This window comes from Ranitomeya variabilis, chromosome 5 (genome assembly GCF_051348905.1).
Source record: "Ranitomeya variabilis isolate aRanVar5 chromosome 5, aRanVar5.hap1, whole genome shotgun sequence".
Taxonomy (NCBI): domain Eukaryota; kingdom Metazoa; phylum Chordata; class Amphibia; order Anura; family Dendrobatidae; genus Ranitomeya; species Ranitomeya variabilis.
The window spans coordinates 332,320,359-332,348,230 of record NC_135236.1 but is presented as its reverse complement, the minus strand read 5'-3'; the positions used below and the strand labels follow the sequence as shown (position 1 = coordinate 332,348,230).

Here is a 27,872-nt window from a genome sequence, read left to right as displayed (position 1 = left end):
TTTAGATACTTACACAAATTTTCTATTGGATTCAGGTCAGGTGATTGGCTAGGCTGTTCTAGCAGCTTTATTTTCTCTCTCTGAAACCAATTGGGTGTTTCTTTAGCTGTGTGTTGGGGATCATTTTCTTGCTGAAATGTCCACCCTCGTTTGATCTACATCATCCTGGTAGATGGCAGCAGATTTTTATCAAGAATGTCTTGGTACATTTGTCCATTTATCCTGCCTTCAATTATATGAAGTTTGACAGTGCCGTAGGCAGAAAAACGGCCCCACTCCATGATGTTCCCACCTTCAAACTTCCCTGTTTCTATGGTGTTTTGGGGGTAATATGCAGTGCCTTTTGGCCTCCAAATATGGTGTGTATTATGGAATCCCAACAGTTCAATTTTGGTCTCATTTGACCCGACTATATTCTCCCATCATTTCACAGGCTTGTCTAAATGTTGTTGAGCAAACTTTAAATGCTCTAAAACAGGCTTTTTGTTCAGCAATGGGGTCTTGCGTGGTAAGCATGCATACAGGCCATAGAGGTTGAGTGCATTATTTATTGTTTTTCTTTTAAACAATTCTAGGTCTTTTTTTTAGCTTTCCACGTGTGGTCCTTGGCTCTTGGACAACTCTTCTGATAATTATTTTCACTCTGAAATCTTACGGTGAAATCTTACAGTGAAATGTTGTTCTTTCCACTTCTAGATTATGCCCCCAACAGTGCTGACTAGACCCTTCAGTAGTATAGAAATTCTTCTGCAACCAATCCAATCAGTATGTTTTGCAACAATAAGGTGGCAAAGGTCTTAATACAGCTCACTGGTTGTACCCATCTTGAGATGTTTCTGCTGTGACACCTTGGTAATGAGACACCTGTTTATAGACCATCAGTTGAACCAGCTGATATTACGTGTCACTAAGTGGCAGGATTGCATTCTAATTACTGATAGATTTCGGATAGTGTCATGACTTTCCACGTCTTTTTGCACCACTCTTTCTTCACGTGTTCAATATTTGTTCCTGTGTCTTTTCTCATTATTACACATAACTTAGTATAGCTGGAAAACAAGTGGCTTAAATAGAACAAAAAGAAACCTCCCAAGAAGCTGGACGAAGCTTTCCTTAGTGAAACGTGCGTCGGGTGTGGTCGGGTCCCTGGCTGGTGGCATACACTAGGTAATGTTCCTCCTTGCATTTATTAGTGGGCATATGACATGTTCCCCGGCATGGTGACTGACGGCTATTGTGCCTTTTATTGTTTATTATATTGTTTTGGGATTATTTCACATTTGTGAGTATTTATTAACTTATGCTATTATATGATGATATTTATATTTTGCGTGATCGCTATCAGTCACTATATCGGAGTTTATGGTATCTATATTTTGGAATAATCTGAGCGCTGTTATTATCTGGCTAAGACCATCTTGGGAGGTTTCTTTTTGTTCTATTTAAGCCACTTGTTTTCCAGCTATACCTGCCTGCTGTGTCTGCTCCCTGTTGTGTCTCATTGTTACATTTTTTACGTACTAGCTTTTATCTTTTTTCTAAATAAAGTTGATATGATTAACATTGGTGTGGCCTAGCACTATTCTTTGGTGTTTATAACTATAATTGCTTGGCTTGACAGATTTTGTCATTTATAGGTGTTTGTGTTCAATACTTACTTGACCCGCTATATACCACTTTACATTCAACTTCTTTGCTCTTATTAAAAAAAAATATATATATTTTTGGTGGCAAGGTGACACAACAGTATTGTTTTTGATTATTTACAGTGCTCAGCATACAAGTAATTACTCTCTCCAAAACAAGGTATCTGCATAATGATTTATTGTTCAGTGAAGAGCAAACAATAAAAATAGTAAGCAATGCAGAATTGTATCTCTATTGGGTGCTCTGTAGTGGCGACAGTGACGGATCATGTGTGACCCTTAGCACTCTGTGTATCAAATGGACCTCCACATTTCTATACACTTCAAAAACCAGGCGCCGCCATACTGTAAAGGAGAATGTTTTAACGGTCAACTAAACAGATTTTTTAACAGCATGTAATTGCAAATATTCTTCATTTAGTATGATCTAATCAGTGAATATGAATGAATTGTAATGGTGAAACAGCCTTCATGCACCAGTATACCAGAATCATGATCGGACACATATTATTAGGCAGAAATCTTTTCATTTTATTCCTGTTTATTATCCAGTCCTACATTTAAAAATAGTGATGAAAAATGCTAACCAGTCTGAAATAGGTGGCTGAGGTCTAAATCTATTCCACTAGTGCATTTTATAGACTGTTCATAATACTGTACAATAAAGCCAAATAAAAGAAAAGCAGAGCCCCCAGAAACGAATTCCATTTCCATAAGGCTATATTATTAGTAAGTTAAACTCTTGCAAATTTCATCCCACAAAGTAGCCGTTACCATAAAAATCACTGTAAAGTGCTGGGACTCTTACAGCGTTTCACTTTGCAACTATATTCATCAAACTGAACAAGATGCTGGAAGTGAACTGTATACGGGATTAAAGGAATCTGTCAGCAGGATTTCACACTGCTAACTATATGTGCATGTAGCTCAAAGGCAAAGCCAGCAAAACCTTTACATGGCCAGTCCGTTCCTCTGTCACTGAGAAATCAGGCTCATTTGAATAGAAATTCAAGCTTTCAAGTACTCTGGTAGATCTGAAGCCATAGCGGTATTTGAAGCCCAGCGCCACCGCCTCCTGCTTGACTGACAATTCCTTTGACTGAAGTCACACAGCACAGAGGCTGCAGTTAAGCAGGAGGCGGTGGCGCTGGGTGGGAGTGACAGAGGCTTCAGTTCTACAATAGTCCTTCAGCCTCATTTGCAGATCAATTTAACCCCCAGAGCTTTTTTCGATTTTGCGTTTTCATTTTTCGCTCCCCTCCTTCCCAGAGCCAAAACTTTTTTATTTTTCTGTCAATATGGCCATGTGAGGGTTTGTTTTTTGCGGGACAAGTTGTACTTTTGAACGACACGAATGATTTTACCATGTTGTGTACTAGAAAACGGGAAGAAAATTCCAAGTGCGGTGAAATTGCAAAAAAAGTGCAGTCCCACACTTGTTTTTTGTTTGGCTTTTTTGCTAGGTTCACTAAAATGCTAAAACTGACCTGCTATTTTGATTGGTTACGTTTTATCTAAGTGGTAAAAAAAAATTTCCAAACTTTGCTTAAAGGGAACCTGTCACCCCGTTTTTTCCGTATGAGATAAAAATACCGTTAAATATGGCCTGAGCTGTGCATTACAATAGTGTATTTTGTGGACCCCGATTCCCCACCTATGCTGCCGAAATACGTTACCAAAGTAGCCGTTTTGGGCTGTCACTCACGCTGGTCTGGTCGGATGGGCGTGGTGACATCGCTGTTTCTTCCTCCAGATCTTGCTTATTTTTCCGTTGGTGGCGTAGTGGTTTGCGCATGCCCAAGTGCCGAATCCACTGCATAGGTGGGGAAAAAGAGCGCGATCTGCGCTATTCCCCTGGTGATCGGTGGGGGCGGCCATCTTCCTGTGGCCGCGCGTGCGCAGATGGGAGCGCTCTGCTGCCCGGGGCTTCAGGAAAATGGCCGCGGGATGCCGCGCGTGTGCAGATGGAGATCGGGGTGGCCATTTTCCTGAAGCAGAGATGCGGCATCCCGCGGCCATTTTCCTGAAGCCCCGGGCAGCAGAGCGCTCCATCTGCGCACGCGCGGCCACAGGAAGATGGCCGCCCCCACCGATCACCAGCTCAGGCCTTATTTAACGGTAGCCATGTAAAGGAATTGCTGGACCTATCTTTGAAGCACCACTCCAGCGTTTTTAATTGCGGTGCTGTAATGGTGGACCTAATATTACACTTACCACCCACCATCAGCTGCTCCCAGAGCTGCCATCTTGTGACCCCGCAATTCTGACTGACAGGAAGTCACGAGTAACAGTTACACGCTCCCAATGCAAGTCCATGAAAGCCAGAACAAGACGTTCTCCAGTCTGTGCCAGCAAACAAGAGTGATCCAGCATGTCACAAACTGCTGCAGACCGACTGGAACGGATAATAGCAGAAGATGGTAGGTGGTAAGTAAAAGGCCTTATATTAGTAGCACCATTCCAGTTTACAAAACCAAAACAAAACGCTGAAGTGGCGCTTTAAGGGAGCTACATATAAATAGTTTAGAGGGTGTAATCCTGCCAGCAGACTCCATTTCAGGGCAGCACATCCCCAGTAAAATACCAGTTTCTTTACAGAAGGCTTTAGTTAGAACCACAGACAGCCCAGTTCATATAGTGTGAGATAACACTCCACATATCACACGTTGAGCAGTATGTGTTTTTTTTTTTTATCAATCATAGCTGAGAACTAGTTTACCGACATTTTTAAAAACCCAAGCACCAATCAGAATTCAGCACGTATTTTTGTATGAGATATAAAACAATATCCCTATGTGAACAACAGCTTTTTAATTGCACAGAATACAATGATACATTACAGTGTACCAAAACTGAGGGACAATATAGTTTACATAGAAATGTGAAACCTAAGTCACAACCCTCTGTGATGATACAGACTTAAAGGGGTATCTCCAGTAGCATATCCCAATATGTAGCATGTAATAATGAGGATATTAGCAAATACCTCCAATTAGAAATGTAGCACAGTTCTTCTGATTGACTATCACTTACCCCATGTGCAGGGCATTACAGTAGCTTAGGTATCCATGTTTACAACCACGCGTAAAGTGATAGTTAGGTAGACAGCTCTTAGTGGCTGTAACCATGGATACCTAGGCTGCACATTGCCCTGAATATGGTGTAAGCAATATAGTGAATTAGAAGAACTATACTACATTTCTAACTGGAGGTATTTGCTAATATTGTTATTATTACACATACTACATATTGGGATAAGATCTCTGAGCTGGGAATACCCCTTTAACATAGATTTATAGTTGATGTACATTATTGGAATAGAAAAGAGGAGACGAAAACTATTGGTAAGATCAGACACATCAGTCTCATTTCCATTAATTAATGTCGTCAAATTTTTTGAATGGCGCAATATAATAAGGCACGACTGTCATTCATTAGAAAGAGCCTGGTCTACTTTCTGGAGACTAACTGCAGTCACACATAAGTCTGGATGTTATTTTAAAGGGGTAATCCAGTCTTTTGATAAAAGTGTACTACAGACTTCCAAATCCTCACAGCAAGCGCATTGCACACTGTCAGGATTCTCCAGGTCATGTGACTGCAGACTTCATAAAAGACTGGACAACCCCTTTAAGGGAAACAAGAGGGCGGTGTCTGATCTTACCAATAGTTTTCCCCTCTCCTTCTCCCAATAATGTATCTAACCATAAACCTATGTTAAGTCTTATCATGCCAGAAGGGTTCGCTATGTGTTTCATATGTCCTATATATACTATACCGTCCCCGGGCTTAGGTGCACCGTAACAAAGATGCTGTCCACATAGGATTTGTTGTTTTATACCGCCGTATTGATTTCTGGCTGGTGTTTTGCCTTTTAGTGCTCAGCTATGCTTGACACAGACCCACAATGGTTGAAAACGCATCACATTGAACGCTATTTAACACCATTTAATAAGAATCCGTTTTGTCAGTTTGTATAGCCGATGAGGGCCTAGCACTCCTAAACACAACACACACTTAGGGAAGGTGGGCGAGCAGAGCCATGGAGTATGCCATTATACTTATCGATGAGATAACTGGGGCAGTGTAAAATGTACATATAAAATGTGGACAAACATCAGAAGTCTTTAACAACATATAAAAGGTTTACTTCTAACTAATAAGCCTGCTCAACTAGCAGTAGTGAGTCCAAGCAGCACCTAGTGTGCCGGAGGCCAATACAGCACTACAGAAGGCACATGTATTATTGATTTCACATACATTGACCTGCAAAATGTGAAAATTGAAGGGGTAATCCAGCATAAGGGGACAAATGTCCACTTCCCCAGAATCAGCAGCTCTCATGTCTGCGTTGTCTCCAGTATTCACCTGATTGAGTATGAGACACAATACTAAGCACACGCCCAGGACAAGTGTCCATGTATTCTCATCCCAGACACCCCCTTTAAACACCAGTTATATTCCCGAGAAACACTGATGTTGGTTTTAAACAGAAGTTTGTTTGATTTGCAAAGGCGATTCATTAGTGTACTACAGCATTACAGTATTCATCACCATTATTGATTGCTACCATATAATAATCCTTAAGAAACCTCTAGCCTACATTCCACCATTGTATAAAAAAAGCTCTATATGGAAGACCAGACATGTCTATGTAGTAGTACAAGGCACAGTACATCAGACGATGTCCTCTCAAAGCTGCATTATTAGGTTGCAGGCTTGAAATCCCAGGAAATACATAAAAATGGCCTCCCGTATATACACGCCAGTGATCTTCAGGCACGCATATGGTATATACACACGTGGTGTGACTGGCATACAGTAATCATATAGCTGTGCTTTCCATACAATGTAACATTTGTAAGTACACAGGGCATATTACTCATTCCTCCTCTTACAGAATAATAGGACACACCAAAAGACAGCTCAAAAAGGTTTTCAAGTGTTTGAAACTTGGCTCAATAGGAAACTAAAGTGGCAAGGGCGTCCACCTGACATTCAGGCAATGTATCAATGTGGCAAGGGTGTCCACCTGACATTCAGGCAACGTATCAATGTGGCAAGGGCGTCCACCTGACATTCAGGCAATGTGGCAAGGGTGTCCACCTGACATTCAGGCAACGTATCAATGTGGCAAGGGTGTCCACCTGACATTCAGGCAACGTATCAATGTGGCAAGGGCGTCCACCTGACATTCAGGCAATGTATCAATGTGGCAAGGGCGTCCACCTGACATTCAGGCAACGTATCAATGTGGCAAGGGCGTCCACCTGACATTCAGGCAATGTATCAATGTGGCAAGGGCGTCCACCTGACATTCAGGCAACGTATCAATGTGGCAAGGGTGTCCACCTGACATTCAGGCAATGTATCAATGTGGCAAGGGCGTCCACCTGACATTCAGGCAACGTATCAATGTGGCAAGGGCTTCCACCTGACATTCAGGCAATGTATCAATGTAGCAAGGGCGTCCACCTGACATTCAGGCAACGTATCAATGTGGCAAGGGTGTCCGCCTGACATTCAGGCAATGTATCAATGTGGCAAGGGCGTCCACCTGACATTCAGGCAATGTATCAATGTACTACAGTCCGGTTTCCGGTGAGATTTCAGGTCGTGTGCAGCGTAAGAGACTGTAGCCAATCCTGGAGCTTGAGATACACGGTGCCTCTCTGGGCTTCGGCCACAATCCATCTCTGGGTCTCACTCACCAAATTCATAGTTGCTGAAAAAAGCACCACACAAATTCGTTTTATTAGGCAGAATTCTGAATACTTACACATAACACATCAGTTTGTTTTTGGTGGGAGAGGGGGGTAAATTTGCAAGATTTGACCTCGGAACATTATCCCAAACCCACAGTGCTAATGTATTTACTTATGAATTGGATGATACTTTAGGTTCATTGACTTATACATACCTGATTATGTTTTTCTAGGCAGCTTTTTGAACTCAAGAACATTTCATTTTGGCCTCCCAACATAATGTGTTCTCCAAGAAAGAAAAAAAATGGCCCCCGTCACTTAGTTCAAACTGCAGCCCGTCTTAGTCACATGTCCGGGCAGACTGCAGTCTGAAAAAACACAGTTCACTGTCAGAAGAGCTTTATCAAAAGCACAAATCCCTCCATGAGCCAAGGAGAAGGACTGTGACATTAGAAGAAATACCTAACTGAGGGATGGAAAGAAAATCCTTTGTTAACAGAGAAGATGTATTTCTTGTGTGGTACACTTCACTGTAAGATGTGGTAGGTGTGCTTACTATACTGGTCTTCCAACTGTTGAGACACAGGTCTCGGGAGCAGAGTGTCTTCAGATTGCAGCCTGTTCCAACAAGTGACTAGGACAGGCATCTATTTGAAGTAAGTCAAGGGGAGGTGTGGGGGTGGCAATGGCATTGCTTTACATTCTGGGAGAACCATTTTAAAGATCTGTTTTTACCAATGTGAACAAATCAAGATGCGGTACAGACTAAAGATAGAGTTTAACCATTGACAGCGGACTTTAACAAGTGCCGGCGGGGTGTGTGCGCATCATTCCAAGCACTCATTGGTGTGCCCTAAATGTGATTGGCGTGGCGCCATGAAAGCCAGGGGTCTGCTGAAAACCCCTGTGCCTGTCATCATGGTACTCCTGTGAAAATCAGCCTGTAGCTGGTGTTTATAGGAGACCATGATTTTTGCTATATACAGCAATGCAGTGGAATTGCTGTATATAGCACAAGCGATCAGATGATTGCAGGTTCAAGTCACCTAAGGGGGCTAACAATATATTTTCCCCCAATAAAAATTAAGAAATAAAACAAAATAAATTAAAGAATACAAATATTTGGTATTACTGCATTCGTAAAACTCTGCTGAATCAAAATATAAAATAATTTAATCCAAATGGTAAAACTGGAAACTGTGTAACTAGAAGAAAAATAAAAACCTCATAAAATGTAATAACAGGTGATCAAAATATTGTATCTACCCCAAGGTTATGTCAATAAAAACATAGACTGGGGGTATAAACAGCAAGCTGTCACACACCTCGATAACCTGAAAGTTTAAAACATTACGGCTCTTGGATAATGTCGGCACAAGCAAAAATGTAACTTTTTTTTTTTACAAATTTGTTTTCACTACTTAAGTAAACTAAAAACTATACATGTTTTTGTGTCTGCGTAATCATACTGTTTTCTAATTGAAGGAGACTGATGGACAGGCCTGGTCACATGTCCCTCTATCAACTGTTATTTTGTGGACAGGAAAACTGCAGTCTGTGAGTAATCTGGACTAACAAGTATAAAAGGGGAGAACCTGTAATACTCACATTTTAGTGCCTCAAAATCATGCCCTCAAGATATTTGTTAAAATAAAGATAAAACACATCTAAAAAGAATCTGTCACTGGGTGTATGCTGCCGTCCCATCTGAGAGCAGCACAATGTAAGGACAGATACCCTGATTTCAGCGATATTTCACTTACTAGGCTGCTTGCTGCAGTTTGAAATCATAATAGTGATGAGTGAATATGCTCGTTACTCGAGATTTCTCGAGCACGCTCGGGGGTCCTCAGAGTATTTTTTAGTGCTCGGAGATTTAGTTTTTCTTGCCACAGCTGAATGATTTACATCTGTTAGCCAGCATAAGTACATGTGGGGATTCCCTAGCAACCAGGCAACCCCCACATGTACTTATGCTGGCTAACAGATGTAAATCATTCCGCTGCGGCAAGAAAAACTAAATCTCCGAGCACTAAGAAATACTCGGAGGTCCCCCGAGCTTGCTCGAGAAATCTCGAGTAACGAGTGTATTCGCTCATCACTAATTCATAACAGTTTTTAGCTGTGCTCTGTATGCTGAGCTCTGTACAACTGACATCTTTCTGTGTACGCTGTGTATAGGCAGAAAATTGCCAATTAGTGATGGGAGCGGGGACATACGGATAAGGAATTTAGATTGTAAGCTTCAATGAGGACAGTGATGATGATCATAATGTTTGCAAAGCGCTGCAGAATATGATGGTGTATATAAGTGAGCGTAATAAATAAATAATCAGAACAACTAAAGCAATTGTTACCATCCACCTCTCGTGTCTCCCTTTTCCTCATAGATTGTAAGCTTGCGAGCAGGGCCCTCATTCCTCTTGTGATCTGTTTTGATCTATGTGTTCATTGTTATGCTGTAATGTCTATTGTCTGTACAAGTCCCTAAGGCCTCTTTCACATTTCAGTTTTTTGGCGTCAGTCTAAAACAGCCAGTTTCCTCAAATAACGGATCCATCATTTTTTTTTGGCGGATCCGTTATTTTCCCATAGACTTGCATTGGCGACGGATTGTGACGGATGGTCGTCAGTTCCATCCGTCATGCGACGGATCCGTCGAAATTTGGCGGACGTTGTCTAGATATAGACGGACATTGAAACGTTTTTTGTCAACGCCGAAATGACGGTTCGCAGCGGATCTGTCGCGTCCGTCATTCCATAGAATGGCCGCCTATGGGCGACGGATCCGTCGCGACCGTCATTTCGGCCCCAATCCGTTTTTTCAACTGCGCATGCTCCAAAAAGTAGATACTTTTCCCAGACAACCCCCAAGTAACGGATCCGTCAAAAAAACGGATCCGTTGGAACCGTTTTCTCAACAATTGTGACGGATCCGTCACTATGTCGGAAGTGACTGACGCCAAACAACTGAAGTGTGAAAGAAGCCTAATATGTAAAGTGCTGCGGAATATGTTGGCGCTATAGAAATAAAATTATTATTTATTATTATTAAATAATAATACAGAGCTCATGAATATGGAGAACGACCTGACAGCAGGTTTACTAATCTGCTGCTAAAGGGGATTTTATCAAAGCTGCTCCAAGTAGCCCGATGACACTTTGTTGGAATTAGGATCCCTGTCTCTACATTATGCTGCGCTCAGTTTGGTAACAAATATCTCTTGACAGATTCGCTTTGAAAGGTGTTTAAAATGGCAAGTAATGCAAGTTACTAAAAAACTTCTATTATAAGAGGTGCCCTGATATGAATATCTTGGCTCTTGTCCTGGCCGCTCCACTTTTAACATGTCAGCACGTGACTAATACTGGGGCTAGCTGGCTGCTCATTTCAGTAGAGAATATAGCAGACAAAGCATGGCACTCAGCAGGATGCAGTGAAGGATCATTCGTGTAATAGGCCATCTTTATCATGGTTAACGTTTCAGTCCTACATTAAGACCTCCACCAGAACGGACTGCCATAGTGTCAGGAAAAAGGCTGCAAGTGGAAGCGCTTGGTACGGTGTCGCCTGGAATGGTGGAACCATATGAGGGACTGGTTTTTGCAGAATGTGTTGTATTTTTGAATGACTCCATTCTTTTACAGTAAAATATACAGGAAAATTATTTAAAAAAATGAATCTCGATACCAGATGTGGATAGTTGTTTTTTTTTTTTATTAAGTGGTGATGAACAATTCTGAAATTTGTATAAAGAGAAAAAAATTGTTGCCTCTTATTTTCATGTGTACTACTGATTTATGACATAAAAATTAAAATAACAGTTACTCTTTAAAGATTACAATTAAATGGTCATAGCAGCAGTAGACATGTAATCTTAGATATACAACAATCTTGCTGTTAATGAAATGCTGTTACCAGGTCATGTTTCCTCATCAGAGAGCAGCATAATGTAGAGACACAAACAGATTCCACCATGTGTCATTTAGGCTAGCTTCACACTAGTGTTCGGCAGGGCTGCGGATGAAAGCCTTCTTCCTCTGTGAAGCCCCGCCCACTGTCGCGTCTCTTCCTTTAGCTCCGCCTACTTCTGCATGCTTTCTGTGTACCTATCTTTAACATTGGGTACGCAGGCCATGAGGATCTATGCGGATGCCTCCACATGTGTTGTTTTGAAGCTGCACCGACCGCAACAAAATGCAACACGTTGCGTTTGACGCAGGTCAGTGCAGCATCAAGACGACATATGTGCATTACCTGTGTGTGACCATCGACCTATAAATGCCTTTTTTGTGTGCTATTTACATACTAAGCAATCACCCCTTCCATGTATTGGCAGGTTGTGGGTGGTTGCTGCATCTTGCATTAGTTTCTGAGCTCCAATGCAGATAAATACTGTTGCCTTTTTGTGGTTAATTTTATTAAAATAACAAAAAGCAGCCCAGTAAGTAATACATTGCTGGAATCAGGGTCTGCTGCTCCCAGATGGGGTAGAAAAAACCCGATGACAGATTAGATTCCCTTTAAAGCATGTAAGAGGGATAGTGCTGCGGTCTGATGCTCTAAACCAGGGGTGGGGAATCTTTTTTTTCTGCCAAGAGCCATTTGGATATTTATACCATCCTTCGGGGACCGTACAAGCTCCGCCCACAAAGTATTTTCTGACTCTGGCACTGGTGTCAGGACGTAATCTTTCATTGCATGCCCTTCACTGTTCAGTAGTGAACACTGTGTGAGTGCTAACAGAGCAAGGAGAAATTAATGAGCTGGTGGCAATCAAAATACAGCTCCTTACCCAAGAATGTGGTCCCTGAGAATCTGCCTGGGGGCCTGATAAAAGGTCATCAAGGGCCGTAAATGTCCCTGGGGCCTGAGGTTCCCCAACCCTGCTATAAACCACTACATAATCCAGCTACACTGGGACCATTGATCGTAGCTGTGCTCTAATAGAGCAGTAATATAAATCTGACTACATGGAAGGGACAAACAGTTTAACGCCAAAAGGTACTAGGTGATCACTTCTATAGTTTAAACTCACCTTTCAAAATAGTCTGCCCTTCTCTACAGGCATTCTCTATATCTTGCAGCTGCACATCAGGGTTAACATTGACTGTAGCTCCTGTAAGCTGTAATTGGGCCTGAAGATTTGCAGGGATTTTTAAAGTAATATTTCCTAAAAATGATAATAAAAACATATTAAGAATTGGCTGAAATAAACAAGCATATAAATATAAACGTTATTATAGAAATGTAATATATATCAGGACATGACCCAAGATGAGTGCTCTGGACTCTAGTCAGTGTCATAGACTTTGAATAGAGCGTCAGCACATCTGCTGCTCCATACAAACATGTGATTGATGGGGGTCTCAGCAATTACACAATTATCACCTACTCTGTGGACAAGTTTTAATTCTGAGAACATCCCATGCCATTATTGTAGCATCCAAGCGCCGGCCACAGAAGGGGGCTCTGGAATCACAAGAGAGCCTGAGATACGTGTGTTTCCAAGAGAAGTCAATGAGTTCCAGAAACAGAGTCGCCGTGCTATGCAGCTTCCATAAGAAGCACTCCTATAGGAGTTAGGAACATCGAGTAGCTCCGAAGTCTACGGAGCCCCACCTCCTGGGACCGGTGTATAGACAAGGATATTCCCAATACCTCAGCTGCTCATAACCTTTCATCATTCTATACTTTTATTAGATTTAACTTACCGCCATAGTGCCATTAATTCCACAGCATTTTACAGACATCATCATCCCTGCCCCCACAGAGGCTTGCAATCTAAATTTCCTATCAGTAGCGCTTTGGAGTGTGGGAGGAAAACACACACACACAAACACGGAGAAAACATACAAACTCCTTGCAGATATTGTCTTTGGTGGGGTTAGAACCCAGGACCCCAGCTCTGCAAAGTAACAGTGCTAACCACTGAGCCACCTATACAGCAATGTACTATATACATATGGTGAACAAAATGGGCGGCAGTTTGCGTGGGTTTCCTTCGGGTACTCCAGTTTCCTTCACATGTCAAAGTCATATTGTTTGGGAATTTATATTCTGCCCCCAATGGGGACAGGGATGAAGATGTCTGTAAAGCACTGTGGAATATGATGAAGCTCTAGAAGTTAAAAAAAAACAAAAAAAAACAACAACAATATGTTGACTCCCTAACTTTACTGTTCACTTTCACATTTTTATCTGCTAGCACATGGGCATGCATTACAGCCGGAGGATGTTCAGCTATGTAGCGTAAATTGCAGTTATATCCCGTTAAAGCAAATGAATAAACTTGCTCACCATTGTCAGTTTTTAGATATACCTTGCCAGCTTGACTGACATAAACATCTATCATGCCTTGATTTGTTGAGGCCATTAAAGAGCCATCTGATGAGTCTGCAATATACAAAAAAAGATCTTAATCACCATTACTAGCACCATTCAATGGCAGAATACATTACTATATGTTATTCACACATTAGGGTCATGCAACAATTATTCGCCATTCACACTAAGAATACAATAGATATAACAATAGTTTATTATTGTCGCTCTATCACTCACATGACTTATGGCTTATATCATGCAGATGCACCGAGAATTTAACAGTAAGATTTATGAAACCCCATTTAACCAGGATACAGGAAATATCTAGACCTCAGAAAAATGGAATGGAGTTTCCAGGGCCCCTCTTAGTTTCTGACACATGGTGAGACCATTTATTACAGCTTTGTCTTGTATCACTAACGAGGAGATAAGCTGTATGACACTGTGCACACTATGCAAATACAAACAATTAATAAGCTATATGCAAGTTCAATCCAAACCATTATAAACACAAGATAAAGTTACTATGTGATGTTTTTTAACGGACAGTGTCACAAACTAGTGATAATTCAAAGCCATATGGTCCATCCATCAAATATCTGTCCTACATACAAGGTCATGGGAAATTCCTGCTCTGCATGTGTCTAAACCAGTTCTGGCCTAACTGACGGTAATCAGAACCTGACAAGCATTACATGGGTCTAAGCTCTAGGAAGTGATTTATTTGCAGTTACATCAATTTCACACCAGTAAAGCTAACCAAACATGGAGACTGGGTAAATGGATTAGTTTAAAGAGGACCTTTCATTAGCTTGAGCTTGTTAAACCGGCCACATCATGAAATTGCAGATGAACAGCTGTGTAGAACATACATTTTGTTTTTTTATTTCTCCTCTCCATTGCGGAGATATTATCTTGTAAAGTTTAGGCTATAATTTGTGTTACCACAAACAAGTGTAAAAAATAGAACGGCACTAGAGCAATACAAATTCCAATAGACAGAACTGAAGGTGGACAGCTGGTAATCAGGCGTCACGAATGCTAAGGGTTTTGGTGCTCTGCATGAAAATGTCAAGCGAAAATCCAAATTCAAAGAAGAAAAGAATATGCGGCACTCACCCCAAGGTAGCAGTGAAGTTCGTGGACTTTATTGGAGAAAATGTATGAAATACATCCGTCAGGACATCATAAATGCAGGTATACAGGAGGGTGCGGTATTGGAGTACGGACGACGGCCATTTCGCACACAAATGTGCTTCAACGGGTCCAGAAGCCCGTTGAAGCACATTTCTGATGTCCTGACGGATGTATTTCATACATTTTCTCCAATAAAGTCCACGAACTTCACTGCTACCTTGGGGTGAGTGCCGCATATTCTTTTCTTCTTTGAATTTATAATTTGTGTTATGATTCAACTGGGAAGATTTGTCTCTGGGGGAGTGTACTTCTTCCCAGGCATGACATTGACCAATCATAAGCAGGCAGCATCATGCAGAGAAGAAAAGAACACGCCCTTCTCTCCACTAATCTCTGCTCAGCTGTATCTCTACAGGGCTACAGAGTTATGTAGCATTATAAACCCTTCCAGATCTCATCTCACAGCAGTCAGTGTGGAGAGAGGGTGAAAGGTGACAGCACAGTGAAATGCGATCTGGCTGGGATTGTAATGGTAACAACTCTGCTGTATCTCTACACAGTAACTGCAGCGTTAAAGGAGTATTCCAATCTCCAAGATCCTATCCTAGTATGTTGTAGGTGTAATAATAATCATTAGCAAATACCTCCAAGAAGAAGAAGAAGAAGTACAAGTGCCTGAGATAAACCTCTAGTGCCACTTAGTTGAACAATAATATCAAATTATCATCTAGACTTTACAGGCCAATATCTCTGCCATGGACAAGGATAGGAGAAACTAAAAAATAATAAAACTGTTTGCCTATGGGAATGCATTATACTTATAGAGGTCTATGGGGAGTGCATTATACTATACGGAGGCCTATGGGGGAGTGTATTATACTATATTGAGGACTTTCTAGGTGGTCATCATACAGGGTGGCAATTACAGTGAGGGGGCTATCATACAGTGTTGGAGCCATCAAACAGTTTGGGGGCTATTAAGGGGTCAGTATACTGTGTGGGGGTACTATACCATGAGGGAGCATCATACTGTGTATAGGGGAGCTGTACAGGTGGGGAGACATTATTAAGTGTAAAGTGGGCACTTATTGTTATAGGAGAACTCAGGTTACTGTGACTGTCAAAGGGGCACCCAGAGGGCAATATTACTTTCTATGTTTATAGGAAGCAAAATGTGGGCACTGTTTTCTAGGGCACTTGCACAGCATTAATATATTCTATAGGGCTGCTTTAGAATTTAGAAGGCACAGAGAACCGCACAGTAGGTGCAGTAATAGGGATATGGGGGTATCAGCAGGATGAGGAGTTTGTGCAGGTTGGCAATAGTCCCATTGGGGACAGTGCTGAAAATATGAGACGTGAAATAAGTCTTTGTTGTAATCTCTGCAGTCGAGTTGTGGCTGGAAAAAGCTGTCATGTCGGTCTGGACCAGATGGAAAAGACGTGAAAGAGTATGACTCCATCAGAAAGAACGTCAGCGGTAGGTCATCATCTATAACTGTGCTATAATCTCTATATCTACCACTGACCATATGGCGGTAATATGAATGCCGGTCTTTGTATAGAAATTATTTTCAGTAACAGCGCTGTCATCTGCTGAGGTTCTCCTACATCCACTATTAGTGTGTGTCACCGAGTTGTAATCAAGGTTACCTAGTTAGGGGACCACTCAGAAACCCTAGCTACGTAGGCCTCTGATCACACACATACCACCAAGTGTAGGTGACCAAATCACATGAGAGCTAACTGCTCACTTTTGAATATCAGTCCAATATTATCTAGTCCAATAAATGGGTGTACCTTTCAATTTGTCTACTATATAATATTTTGAAAAGGCCGTGTGGGAAATCATTAATGCCTCAAATTCCTTTTTGATATAAAAAAAAAAGTCATGCTTTATAGCAAGATGTGCACCGTGAACTAGTAATATACCATATGTAGATATAATGTAATCAGTTACTTTATTAGCTTAAGTCTCAATAAAATATGCAGGTAGAATGCATACCTACTGTAATATTCCCTTCTGTCGTATGGAGTTTTGTATCACCTATAAGAAAACAACAAAGAAAATATTCAGTCTCATCAAGATGTAAAGTGCAAAATAAAAAAAAAAAGGCAAAATATTTACAGAGTTTTATATACAGGCTATAAAAAGCCAAAAGGAATTGATCTTGGCCAGGGCCGCCATCAGGGCATTACAGCCGTTACTGCTGTATGGGGCCCGGTCAGCAGCAGTGCACAGAGGGGCCCGCAGATCCGAGGCCCCACTGTTGTGCTTCTACTGATCGGGCCCCATCATGCACTAAAATACTATGCACTGCAGCACACATGTCGGCGCTGGGGCCCGGGAGCCTTCTTGGAGCTGTGCACGGCCGTCTTACCTAGTCGGCTGCGCAGCTCCTGCTCGGCTGTAGCTAGAATGTATGGGCTCCCTGCAGGTCCTGACTACAGCCCATCCATTCTAGCAATCTCAGTAGTGAATGTGCTAGAATGTAGGGGCTCCTGTCAGGTCCTGTCAGCAGCCCATACATTCTAGCTGCTGCTTCACTGCTGGAAACACTAGACGGCCCGGAACGACTGAGGTAAGTATAAAAAACATTTTTATTTTTGTTTTTTTTTAAATGGGGGAGGTGGGGGGGGAGTGAGACTGCAGATGAAGTGTGTTTGAGGGGGCACTGCGCATGATGAAATGATAGGGGGCTGCAGATGATGAAGTGTGTTTGAGGGGGCACTGCGCATGATGAAATGATAGGGGGCTGCAGATGATGAAGTGTGTTTGAGGGGGCACTGCGCATGATGAAATGATAGGGGGCTGCAGATGATGAAGTGTGTTTGTGGGGGCACTGCGCATGATGAAATGATAGGGGGCTGCAGATGATGAAGTGTGTTTGAGGGGGTACTGCACATGATGAAATGATAGGGGGCTGCAGATAATGAAGTGGGAGTGATGGGGGACTGCAAAAAATCTGTTTTTTCTGATGTATATGTTTCATACGAGCTAGCTATACCTAGGCATGACAAATCTTCTGAAGTCATGATGATGAAGTGTGTTTGAGGGGGCACTGCGCATGATGAAATGATAGGGGGCTGCAGATGATGAAGTGTGTTTGAGGGGGCACTGCGCATGATGAAATGATAGGGGGCTGCAGATGATGAAGTGTGTTTGAGGGGGTACTGCACATGATGAAATGATAGGGGGCTGCAGATAATGAAGTGGGAGTGATGGGGGACTGCAAATGATTAAGTGGGGGTGATGGGGACTGCAAATGATGAAGTGGGGGTGATGGGGACTGCAAATGATGATGTGGGGGTGATGTGGACTGCAAATGATGCGGGGGTGGTGGGGACTGCAAATGATGCGGGGGTGGTGGGGACTGCAAATGATGTGGGGGTGATGGGGACTGTAAATGATGATGGGGACTGCAAATGATGATGTGGGGGTGATGTGGACTGAAAATGATGCAGGGGTGATGGGGACCGGAAATGATGAGGTGATGGTGATGTGGACTGCAAATGATGATGTGGGGGTGATGTGGACTGCAAATGATGATGTGGGGGTGATGGAGACTGCAGATGATGAATTGTGTTTGAGGGGGCACTGCACATGATGAAATGATAGGGGGCTGCAAATGATAAAGGGGGACTGCAGATGAAGTGAAAGGGGGATAGGGGACTAAATGATGAAGTAAGGTGGACTGCAAATGATGAAGTGGGGGTGATGGCGACTGCACATCAAGTGAGTGTGAGGGACGATGGACAGCAATTGAATTGAAGGTGGAGGTGGGAAGAGCAAATGGTGTATTGAAGGTAGGGAGAGCAAATAATGAATTTTGAGGGTGGGGAAGAGCAGTTGATAATGAATAGAGGGTGGGAGAGAGAGAAGACATGACAATGAATTGAGGCAGAAGGGGCATGTAACTATAATGAATCGGAGTTAGGGTTAGAACGGGAGGTACATAGTGGGGGTCGTTGAGGATAAAGTGACTGGAAATAAATTGGGGGAAAGAGTACAGGTGCTAATTAATATATATATTAAATGGGGAAAGTGGCTATGTATAGCTAGAAGGGGCTCAGTGGCGTATTATAATTTATATTTGGAATGGTGGGTTGGGTGAATGTCTGTATTCAGATGTGTAGTGTAGAAGAAAGGGAAAAAGTGGGGAATGTGCTCTGGAAGTGGTGCTCTAGATAACTGTGTTATTTTATGCAGAGACGAGTCCTGGCAGAAAGAAGTGATGGCGGTCTGCGCTGGATTAAAAAGAAACGCAAAGATGAAGGACTTCAGCTAGAGATGTCACTGGTGAGTCAGTATGTTACCTGTACACTGACACCATACACTGTATACTGTATACAGAGCTCCTGTGTATAATGTCACTAGTGATCACTGTATTACATGTACACTGACATATATAAATATATGTATATATATATAAATATATATATATATATATGTATATATATATGTATATATATATGTATGTATATATATATGTATATATATATATATATATATATATATATATATATATATATATATATATATATATATATATATATATATATATATATATATATATAGCTCCTGTGTATAATGTCAATGGTTATCCCTGTATTACCTGTACACTGACACTATATATAGAGCTCCGGTGTATAATGGCACCAGTGATCACTGTATTACCTGTACACAGACACTGCATACTAAGTACAGATCTCCTATGTATAATGGCACTTATGGTGATAGTATTTTTTTTAAATTAATGATCAGTATTGTACTATTCAGTCACAATGTGGTGGTAATATGTCGTCCAGCCATGGTGTGGCGGTATTTGTTCCTTGTATGTGCTATTATTTGGTCACTATGTGGTGGTAATATGTGGTCTGGTCATGGTGTGGCAGTATTTATTCCTTGTAGATAGTATTATAGGTCACTATGTGGTGATAATGTGGTGTCTGGTCATGGTGTTGTGGTATTTGTTCCTTGTATGTAGTTGGTCACCATGTGGTGGTAATATGTGGTCTGTACATGCTGCGATGGTATTTGTCCCTTGTATGCGATATTGTTCGGTCACTGTGGTGGTAATATGTGGTCTGCACATGGTGTGGCAGTATTTATTCCTTGTAGATTGTATTATAGGTCACTATGTGGTGATAATGTGGTGTCTGGTCATGGTGTTGTGGTATTTGTCCCTTGTATGTGGTATTATTGGTCATTTGAAAAATTGAAAAATAAATAAAAATATACCTAAATTGTATTGCATATTTTAACAAATGTTTAATAAGTTAGAGTAGAGTAGGGCCCGGCCAAAAGAGTCTACCTTGTTATTGTGGCAGATTAAAAAAAACTTTTGGCCAAAACAAAATCTGCTGGCTGTGTGTGTGATCTGGTGATGGGAACTGTTAATGTGTGATTGGTGAGAAGTGGAGTTTTTCCAAGAGACAGCGGTGGTGCTGTGGACAGTTCGAGGGTTGGACGCGGGACTGGGGAGGAGCCTGGGCGGAGTCTTAAGGGGGCCCCGAAAATTTTGCCAGTATGGGGCCCCAAAATTTCTAGTGGCAGCCCTGATCTTGGCACTCAAAAGATATCTGCCCATAGATGGCAAATATTGTCCTATACAACAGTCATTGGTTTCCTAAAAAAAAAACCAGATGTATGCCATACAGATGATATGCCATTCTTACTGCTGGGAGTGGGTCAGGGTGATCTTAGCTCCCCTCATTTGTCTTAATATGACTTTATGCTGGCCCTGAGTGACATCCTCTATATGTTATATTTTTCAGTGCCTTGTTATTTTTTTTACGTGTTTGAATGTTTTACTTATTTGTAAAACCAACAAAAATTGATTATTAAACATAAAAAGTCAAACAGAAAAGCAGCAGTTGCAAATGTATTGGACATTTGATTAGCTCAGGACCACATGAAGAACGACATTATGAAATATATGCACGTATGGATACTTTGTACTGTTCAAATGTATGGTATACCCAATCCTCTGTATACAAATATACTAGACAATACATTACAGAGCCCATCTTCTATGACTTCTAAAGTTAAGGATTCAGATTATATTCATAGCATTTATTTAGCTGCCAAAACAGATTTTTGAGGAACAGAAATTAGTCATCCTTCCTGAAATTCGCCTTCCCAGTGGAGTTATTATCACACTGAGGGGAATAATAGTCTGAGAAAAACTTGATGAAAATATTCAATCTGGTTTTCAAAAGGCAGTCACATGCCAAAAGAAAAGGATAAAATCTGATGGAGGACTAAATGTCTCAAGAGAATATTGCAGGAAGAATAAGAGGAGATTATCTGGGGTTACAATAGGAAATGTCCCTCCCATATGGCTTCTCTTGACAAATGGAAAGCATATTGCAGAGGTGGACAGTATCACTGTGAGAGATACCTACGTCCTGTGGATAACATGGAAGTTTATGTGTAGTACAGTTTAAAATTATATTATAATATATATTCAATATATTATCCATACATATTATTTCTAAACACTCTTTTTCGGTGATTACTTTGTATCTCCGTTCATACTGCACCCCCACACACAAATGATACACTATTTGAAAGGTAAACTTGCCCTCTTCAGCAAGAAAATAGCCAAACAAACCACACATCCACGATGTGATAAAAAAATACAGTTTAAACATTAATTTTCATAAACCTGGAAAAATGACCTGCAGGTGGCACCACACTACCACAAAGCTGCTTCCAGACATCACAAACAAATCCAAACAGATTGCACACTTCACTGCAGGCGAGTCACATATGCAAACACATTTGAAAACATGCACTGCCTATTCTATTGGAAACATGCACTGCCTATTGTACATTTCAAGCTGCATTTGGAGGGCAGACCTGACACAGGGCACGAACTGTCAACATTGTAATTATTGCACAGTTCTTTATACCATGCTGCTACATTATCTATCATTACCCTGAACTTTATTATTATATTGTTATATCTTGACTCCAGCACCTTTTCTGTTGAGAGATTTTATATTATTTTGTTTATATTTGTCAATATGCTAATAAATATTTAATTGTATTCAAGTCGTGTTTCTTAGTATAGGCGTTTCATGTTTAAAGGGTCACACTATGACAAAAAATTATAATTACACATGTTAATATTAGACAACTGTATAACATTTTATTATATATAAATATATGCACAAATCAGTAATCCCATTAAATCTAGCAGCCTCATATTGTGTCAATCCCTATTATGCCACCAAAACATGGACTCCAGAAGACTTTGGTAGGTGTCATGTGGCATCTGGCACCAAGATATTAGCAGCAGATGCTCTAAGTCCTATAAATTGTGAACTGGTGCCTCCATGGATTGGACGTGCATCAATTTGCCTTGGGAAATGACGCCGTCAGTGAGGTCATCAGTTACGTTTCCTTGGGCCACAGCACCAAACCTGCATGAACAAGGCCTTTGGTACATTGGAGATGTGCAGACAAGTATACCTGCGATTTCCCCAAAAGCTCAAGCAAGATCTCTGACCACCCTTGTCCTCAAAGAATGACTATAACTATGACTGCACAGCTGCTGACTGGGAACAGCGGGACAACGATATAGCACTAAAGCCGTCCAGCTCCCTACTCTGCCCCCTAGGAACTATGTGATTAGAAAATTCCATGGATGGTTTTGGTGGTTTTAGTCTGACTAGAAAAGATGCAAAAAGTAAAATAGTTTTTTTCAACTTTTGGAAGTTGGGTAAGAATTGTTTAGAATAATGGAGTCCATGAGATGAACTAAATAAATGGAAATACTATTGTCCTCATGTACAATAACTAGTGCGTACAAAACCTAGAGGTGCGACACATAAAAGACGCACAGCTAATAATGAAACGAGTGCTAAATCAGTAAGCAAAACTAACGTACAACCAAAAGAAAAGAGCATTACACAACATCAAGCACACCTGTATAAAAATAGACAAAATGTTATTGACACCAAAATATAAGAACTAATCTAGAAACAATTCAAACCAAGATAACCCTAAAACTGACATGGACATAAAAGAAACGTTATAGAACCCACAAAAATATACAAGGGTCCAAAAAAAACAACAACAATATTTATATGGCCCTAAATAAGATCAAATATACGTGGGTATATTCCAAATGGTACCTGAGAAGGAACACCTATATAATATCATCAAAATGTCATAAATAAGGTGCAAGCAAAACGTGTGTGGCATATATACGGGTACATCATATGGCAACAGGTATAGAATGACAATCCAATCGATGAGAGAAGTGAACTAGATAACTACAACTATATAAATGAAAGGTCCACATACATGTACAGTACCTCTAGGTAATAAGCCAATACACCCAGCTGAAAACAATCAGATCAGGTCCATAATATGGGATCCAAAAACCAAAGGTATACCATAAAACAGGTCAGTGGGGATGGACCCCACGTGTATCGCTGCTGTGATGCGGCTTCATCAGGGGAAGGAACTATAAGTGCTACACAACCCAAAGAACTAGAAGTGCTGCACAACCCAAAGAACTATAAGTGCTACACAACCCAAAGAACTAGAAGTGCTGCACAACCCAAAGAACTAGTAGTGCTGCACAACCCAAAGAACTAGAAGTGCTGCACAACCCAAAGAACTAGAAGTGCTGCACAACCCAAAGAACTAGTAGTGCTGCACAACCCAAAGAACTAGAAGTGCTGCACAACCCAAAGAACTATAAGTGCTACACAACCCAAAGAACTATGAGTGCTGCACAACCCAAAGAACTAGTAGTGCTGCACAACCCAAAGAACTATAAGTGCTACACAACCCAAAGAACTATAAGTGCTACACAACCCAAAGAACTAGAAGTGCTACACAACCCAAAGAACTAGAAGTGCTGCACAACCCAAAGAACTATAAGTGCTACACAACCCAAAGAACTATGAGTGCTGCACAACCCAAAGAACTAGTAGTGCTGCACAACCCAAAGAACTATAAGTGCTACACAACCCAAAGAACTAGAAGTGCTGCACAACCCAAAGAACTAGTAGTGCTGCACAACCCAAAGAACTATAAGTGCTACACAACCCAAAGAACTATAAGTGCTACACAACCCAAAGAACTAGAAGTGCTACACAACCCAAAGAACTAGAAGTGCTGCACAACCCAAAGAACTATAAGTGCTACACAACCCAAAGAACTATGAGTGCTGCACAACCCAAAGAACTAGTAGTGCTGCACAACCCAAAGAACTATAAGTGCTACACAACCCAAAGAACTAGAAGTGCTGCACAACCCAAAGAACTAGAAGTGCTACACAACCCAAAGAACTATGAGTGCTGCACAACCCAAAGAACTATGAGTGCTGCACAACCCAAAGAACTAGAAGTGCTGCACAACCCAAAGAACTAGAAGTGCTGCACAACCCAAAGAACTAGAAGTGCTGCACAACCCAAAGAACTAGAAGTGCTGCACAACCCAAAGAACTAGAAGTGCTGCACAACCCAAAGAACTAGAAGTGCTGCACAACCCAAAGAACTAGAAGTGCTGCACAACCCAAAGAACTATGTGCTGCACACCCAAAGAACTAGTAGTGCTGCACAACCCAAAGAACTAGAAGTGCTACACAACCCAAAGAACTAGAAGTGCTGCACAACCCAAAGAACTAGAAGTGCTACACAACCCAAAGAACTATGAGTGCTGCACAACCCAAAGAACTAGTAGTGCTGCACAACCCAAAAAACTATGAGTGCTGCACAACCCAAAGAACTAGAAGTGCTGCACAACCCAAAGAACTAGAAGTGCTGCACAACCCAAAGAACTAGAAGTGCTGCACAACCCAAAGAACTAGAAGTGCTGCACAACCCAAAGAACTAGAAGTGCTGCACAACCCAAAGAACTAGAAGTGCTGCACAACCCAAAGAACTAGAAGTGCTGCACAACCCAAAGAACTAGAAGTGCTGCACAACCCAAAGAACTAGAAGTGCTGCACAACCCAAAGAACTAGAAGTGCTGCACAACCCAAAGAACTAGAAGTGCTGCACAACCCAAAGAACTAGAAGTGCTGCACAACCCAAAGAACTAGAAGTGCTGCACAACCCAAAGAACTAGAAGTGCTGCACAACCCAAAGAACTAGAAGTGCTGCACAACCCAAAGAACTAGAAGTGCTGCACAACCCAAAGAACTAGAAGTGCTGCACAACCCAAAGAACTAGAAGTGCTGCACAACCCAAAGAACTATGAGTGCTGCACAACCCAAAGAACTAGTAGTGCTGCACAACCCAAAGAACTATAAGTGCTACACAACCCAAAGAACTAGAAGTGCTGCAAAACCCAAAGAACTAGAAGTGCTACACAACCCAAAGAACTATGAGTGCTGCACAACCCAAAGAACTAGTAGTGCTGCACAACCCAAAAAACTAGAAGTGCTGCACAACCCAAAGAACTAGAAGTGCTGCACAACCAAAAGAACTAGAAGTGCTGCACAACCCAAAGAACTAGAAGTGCTGCACAACCCAAAGAACTAGAAGTGCTGCACAACCCAAAGAACTAGAAGTGCTGCACAACCCAAAGAACTAGAAGTGCTGCACAACCCAAAGAACTAGAAGTGCTGCACAACCAAAAGAACTAGAAGTGCTGCACAACCAAAAGAACTAGAAGTGCTGCACAACCAAAAGAACTAGAAGTGCTGCACAACCAATCTAATGTGCTTATACACAATGAGAACTGAAAGCTGATCAATTATAGTCCCACGTGGCAAATGGCAAAAGGTGAAAGAGAAATAGTTAAATAATTTACAGAAAAAAAAATATATAGGAAAGTTCCTGAACGAGTATTTATCAGTGAGAATGTCAATACTTATATTTATCTGCCTGTTCATTCTGGAAGCTCGCTCACTGTATGCATCACAATTCATCATAAAGGGGTGTCCAGGATAGACATTAGGCTATGTGCACACGTAGGAAATGTGGTGCAGAATTTTCTGCACTAAATCTGCATCTGCAGATTTGATGCAGTTTCTGCGCAGTACAATGTAAATCAATGTGAAAAAAAAAGCTGTGCACATGGTGCAGAAAAATCTGCGCAGAAACGCTGCAGAACTGCACAAAAGAAGCGACGTGCACTTCTTTGAAATCTGCAGCGTTTCTGCACCATGTGCACAGCTTTTTTTTTTTTCACATTGATTTACATTGTACTGTAAATCACAGTGCAGTTCTGCAGCGTTTCTGCAGCAGAAAAATCTGCTGCAGTTCTGCACCAATTCTGCACTAAATCTGCATCGTGTGCACATACCTTTATAGTTTACCAAAGAATTATAGATGTACAAAATAACAAAAACCAGAGCGGTTACTTACCACCTCTCTCCTCCAGTGCTGCTCCAGCCAAATACTGCACTTGGCAGCTCTGCTGATGAAGATGGCATTAATTCTTTGAGCCCAGTGATGGGCTGCAGAGGTGACATCTGCTGTTAAAGGTAAGGCACCTCAGCTGCCCATCCACAAAAACAGAAGCAGTGGCAGAAATGCAGCACTGGGGCACAGAAAGGAGTGTAACAGGTCCGTTTAATATATTATACATCTGTAAGACTTTGCCTTAGTTTACCAATGTTCACACACATTGCGTTTTTGCTGTTTTTTTAATGCAAATTTTAAGCTGCAATACAGTACCAGCAAAAACTATGAAATTTCAGAAATCTCAAATGCACACATTGTTTGTTTTTTTGCAGACTGAATGGAAAAACTGCACCGTTTTTTGTAAACTACAGCATTTCACTCCTTTCAGCATTTTTTTCACCCATAGAAAGCAATGAGTAAGTGCAAAAAATGCAACAAATCCTGCTTAGGCCATGTGCACACGTAGGTTCGGGTCCCTGCGGGTTCTCCCGCAGCAGATTTGATAAATCTGCAGGGCAAAACCACTGCGGTTATCCCTGCAGATTTATCACGTTTTGTCTTGCGGTTTCCGCTGCGGGTTTACACCTATACTATTGATGCTGCATATGCAGCAATATGCAGCATCAATAGTAATGTTAAAAATAATAAAAATGGGTTATATACTCACCCTCTGACGTCCCGATCTCCTCGGCGCTGCACGCGGCGGTCCGAATCGCTGCGATTCTGCACAAAGAAGTGACATGTTGCGGGTTGTAAACCGCTGCGTTTCTGCGCAGTTTTTCCCGCAGCATGTGCACAGTGGTTTGCGGTTTCCCATTGGTTTACAGGTTTACTGTAAACGCATTGGAAACTGCTGTGGACCCACAGCATCAAAATCGCTGTGGTTCCGCGGTAAAAACCACAATGTGTGCACATAGACTTAAGCAGCTTCTTTACTGCCAATAAAAAGATCTTCCACATTAAATCCAGCAAACCAGTTTTTCAAATGGATGTTACTTGGGAACATTGTTGTACTAAAAAAAAGGCACTTTCAAAATGGTTACCCCAAAACTGAACCTGCCTCTGACTGTAACCGGAGCTGGAAGACTTCCTTACCCATTTTTTTCAGGAACATGCATCAAACTCTTAGGACTGGAATCACCGTGAGCCAATTCTTCTTTTGGCCTTTTATCATCATTTATAGTTTTTCAGTGCTTTGCACAATAGTAGGGGTCCCAGTCCTACATCATTCACCTAAGCTGCCCATCTCTCTGATGCATGTAGGTCATATCTACAATCATACTCAATATCAAATACTTAAAACACGACTCACCAAAGATCTACTTCTTTTCACGAGTAACCATCATTGTAATTTTTTCCCATAAATAAATGGAAGATGTGAAAATAAAAAACTTTGAATATACCGTATCTTATTAGAGAAATCCACTCCTCCTGAACTGATCACTTATTCTCAACATTTTCAATTGAAAGGTAAGAGATGTCTTCAGTGAATACACATTTTCCCATTACTGAGATAGGAGAGGACAGTTGGTCCTCAAAGTTCTATGGAGAAATGTCACTGTCATTTTAGGAGAACTTGCAGAAGAACGTCTGTGCCTGCCTCTGGCTTCTCCTAGCCATAGAGTTATAAAAGCACCAACTGTTACCTCCTAAGTAATGAGAAATGTTTTCATGGAATAC

The 27,872-nt window shown here is 41.4% G+C and overlaps 1 protein-coding gene across 5 annotated transcripts in view; it reads right to left on the bottom strand.

Annotated features, from left to right (window-relative positions):
* Positions 1-1,790: 1,790 nt before the first annotated feature.
* Positions 1,791-27,872, bottom strand: part of FAM185A (family with sequence similarity 185 member A) — a 72,378-nt gene continuing 46,296 nt past the window's right edge. Inside the window, exons 5-9 of one of the 5 annotated variants that reach the window (XR_013215735.1) lie at positions 16,822-16,863; positions 13,653-13,748; positions 12,391-12,525; positions 6,753-7,371; positions 1,791-6,719 (exon numbers count right to left, since the gene is read on the bottom strand). Coding sequence is in view for 1 of the 5 variants with exons in the window: in XM_077264720.1 (XP_077120835.1) it covers positions 7,256-7,371; positions 12,391-12,525; positions 13,653-13,748; positions 16,822-16,863 (389 nt within the window). In the remaining 4 variants the exon portion in view is untranslated. Of the gene's footprint in view, positions 7,372-12,390; positions 12,526-13,652; positions 13,749-16,821; positions 16,864-27,872 lie in introns of all 5 variants that reach the window. The other 4 variants (XR_013215737.1, XR_013215738.1, XR_013215736.1 and 1 more) reach the window with 4 other exon arrangements.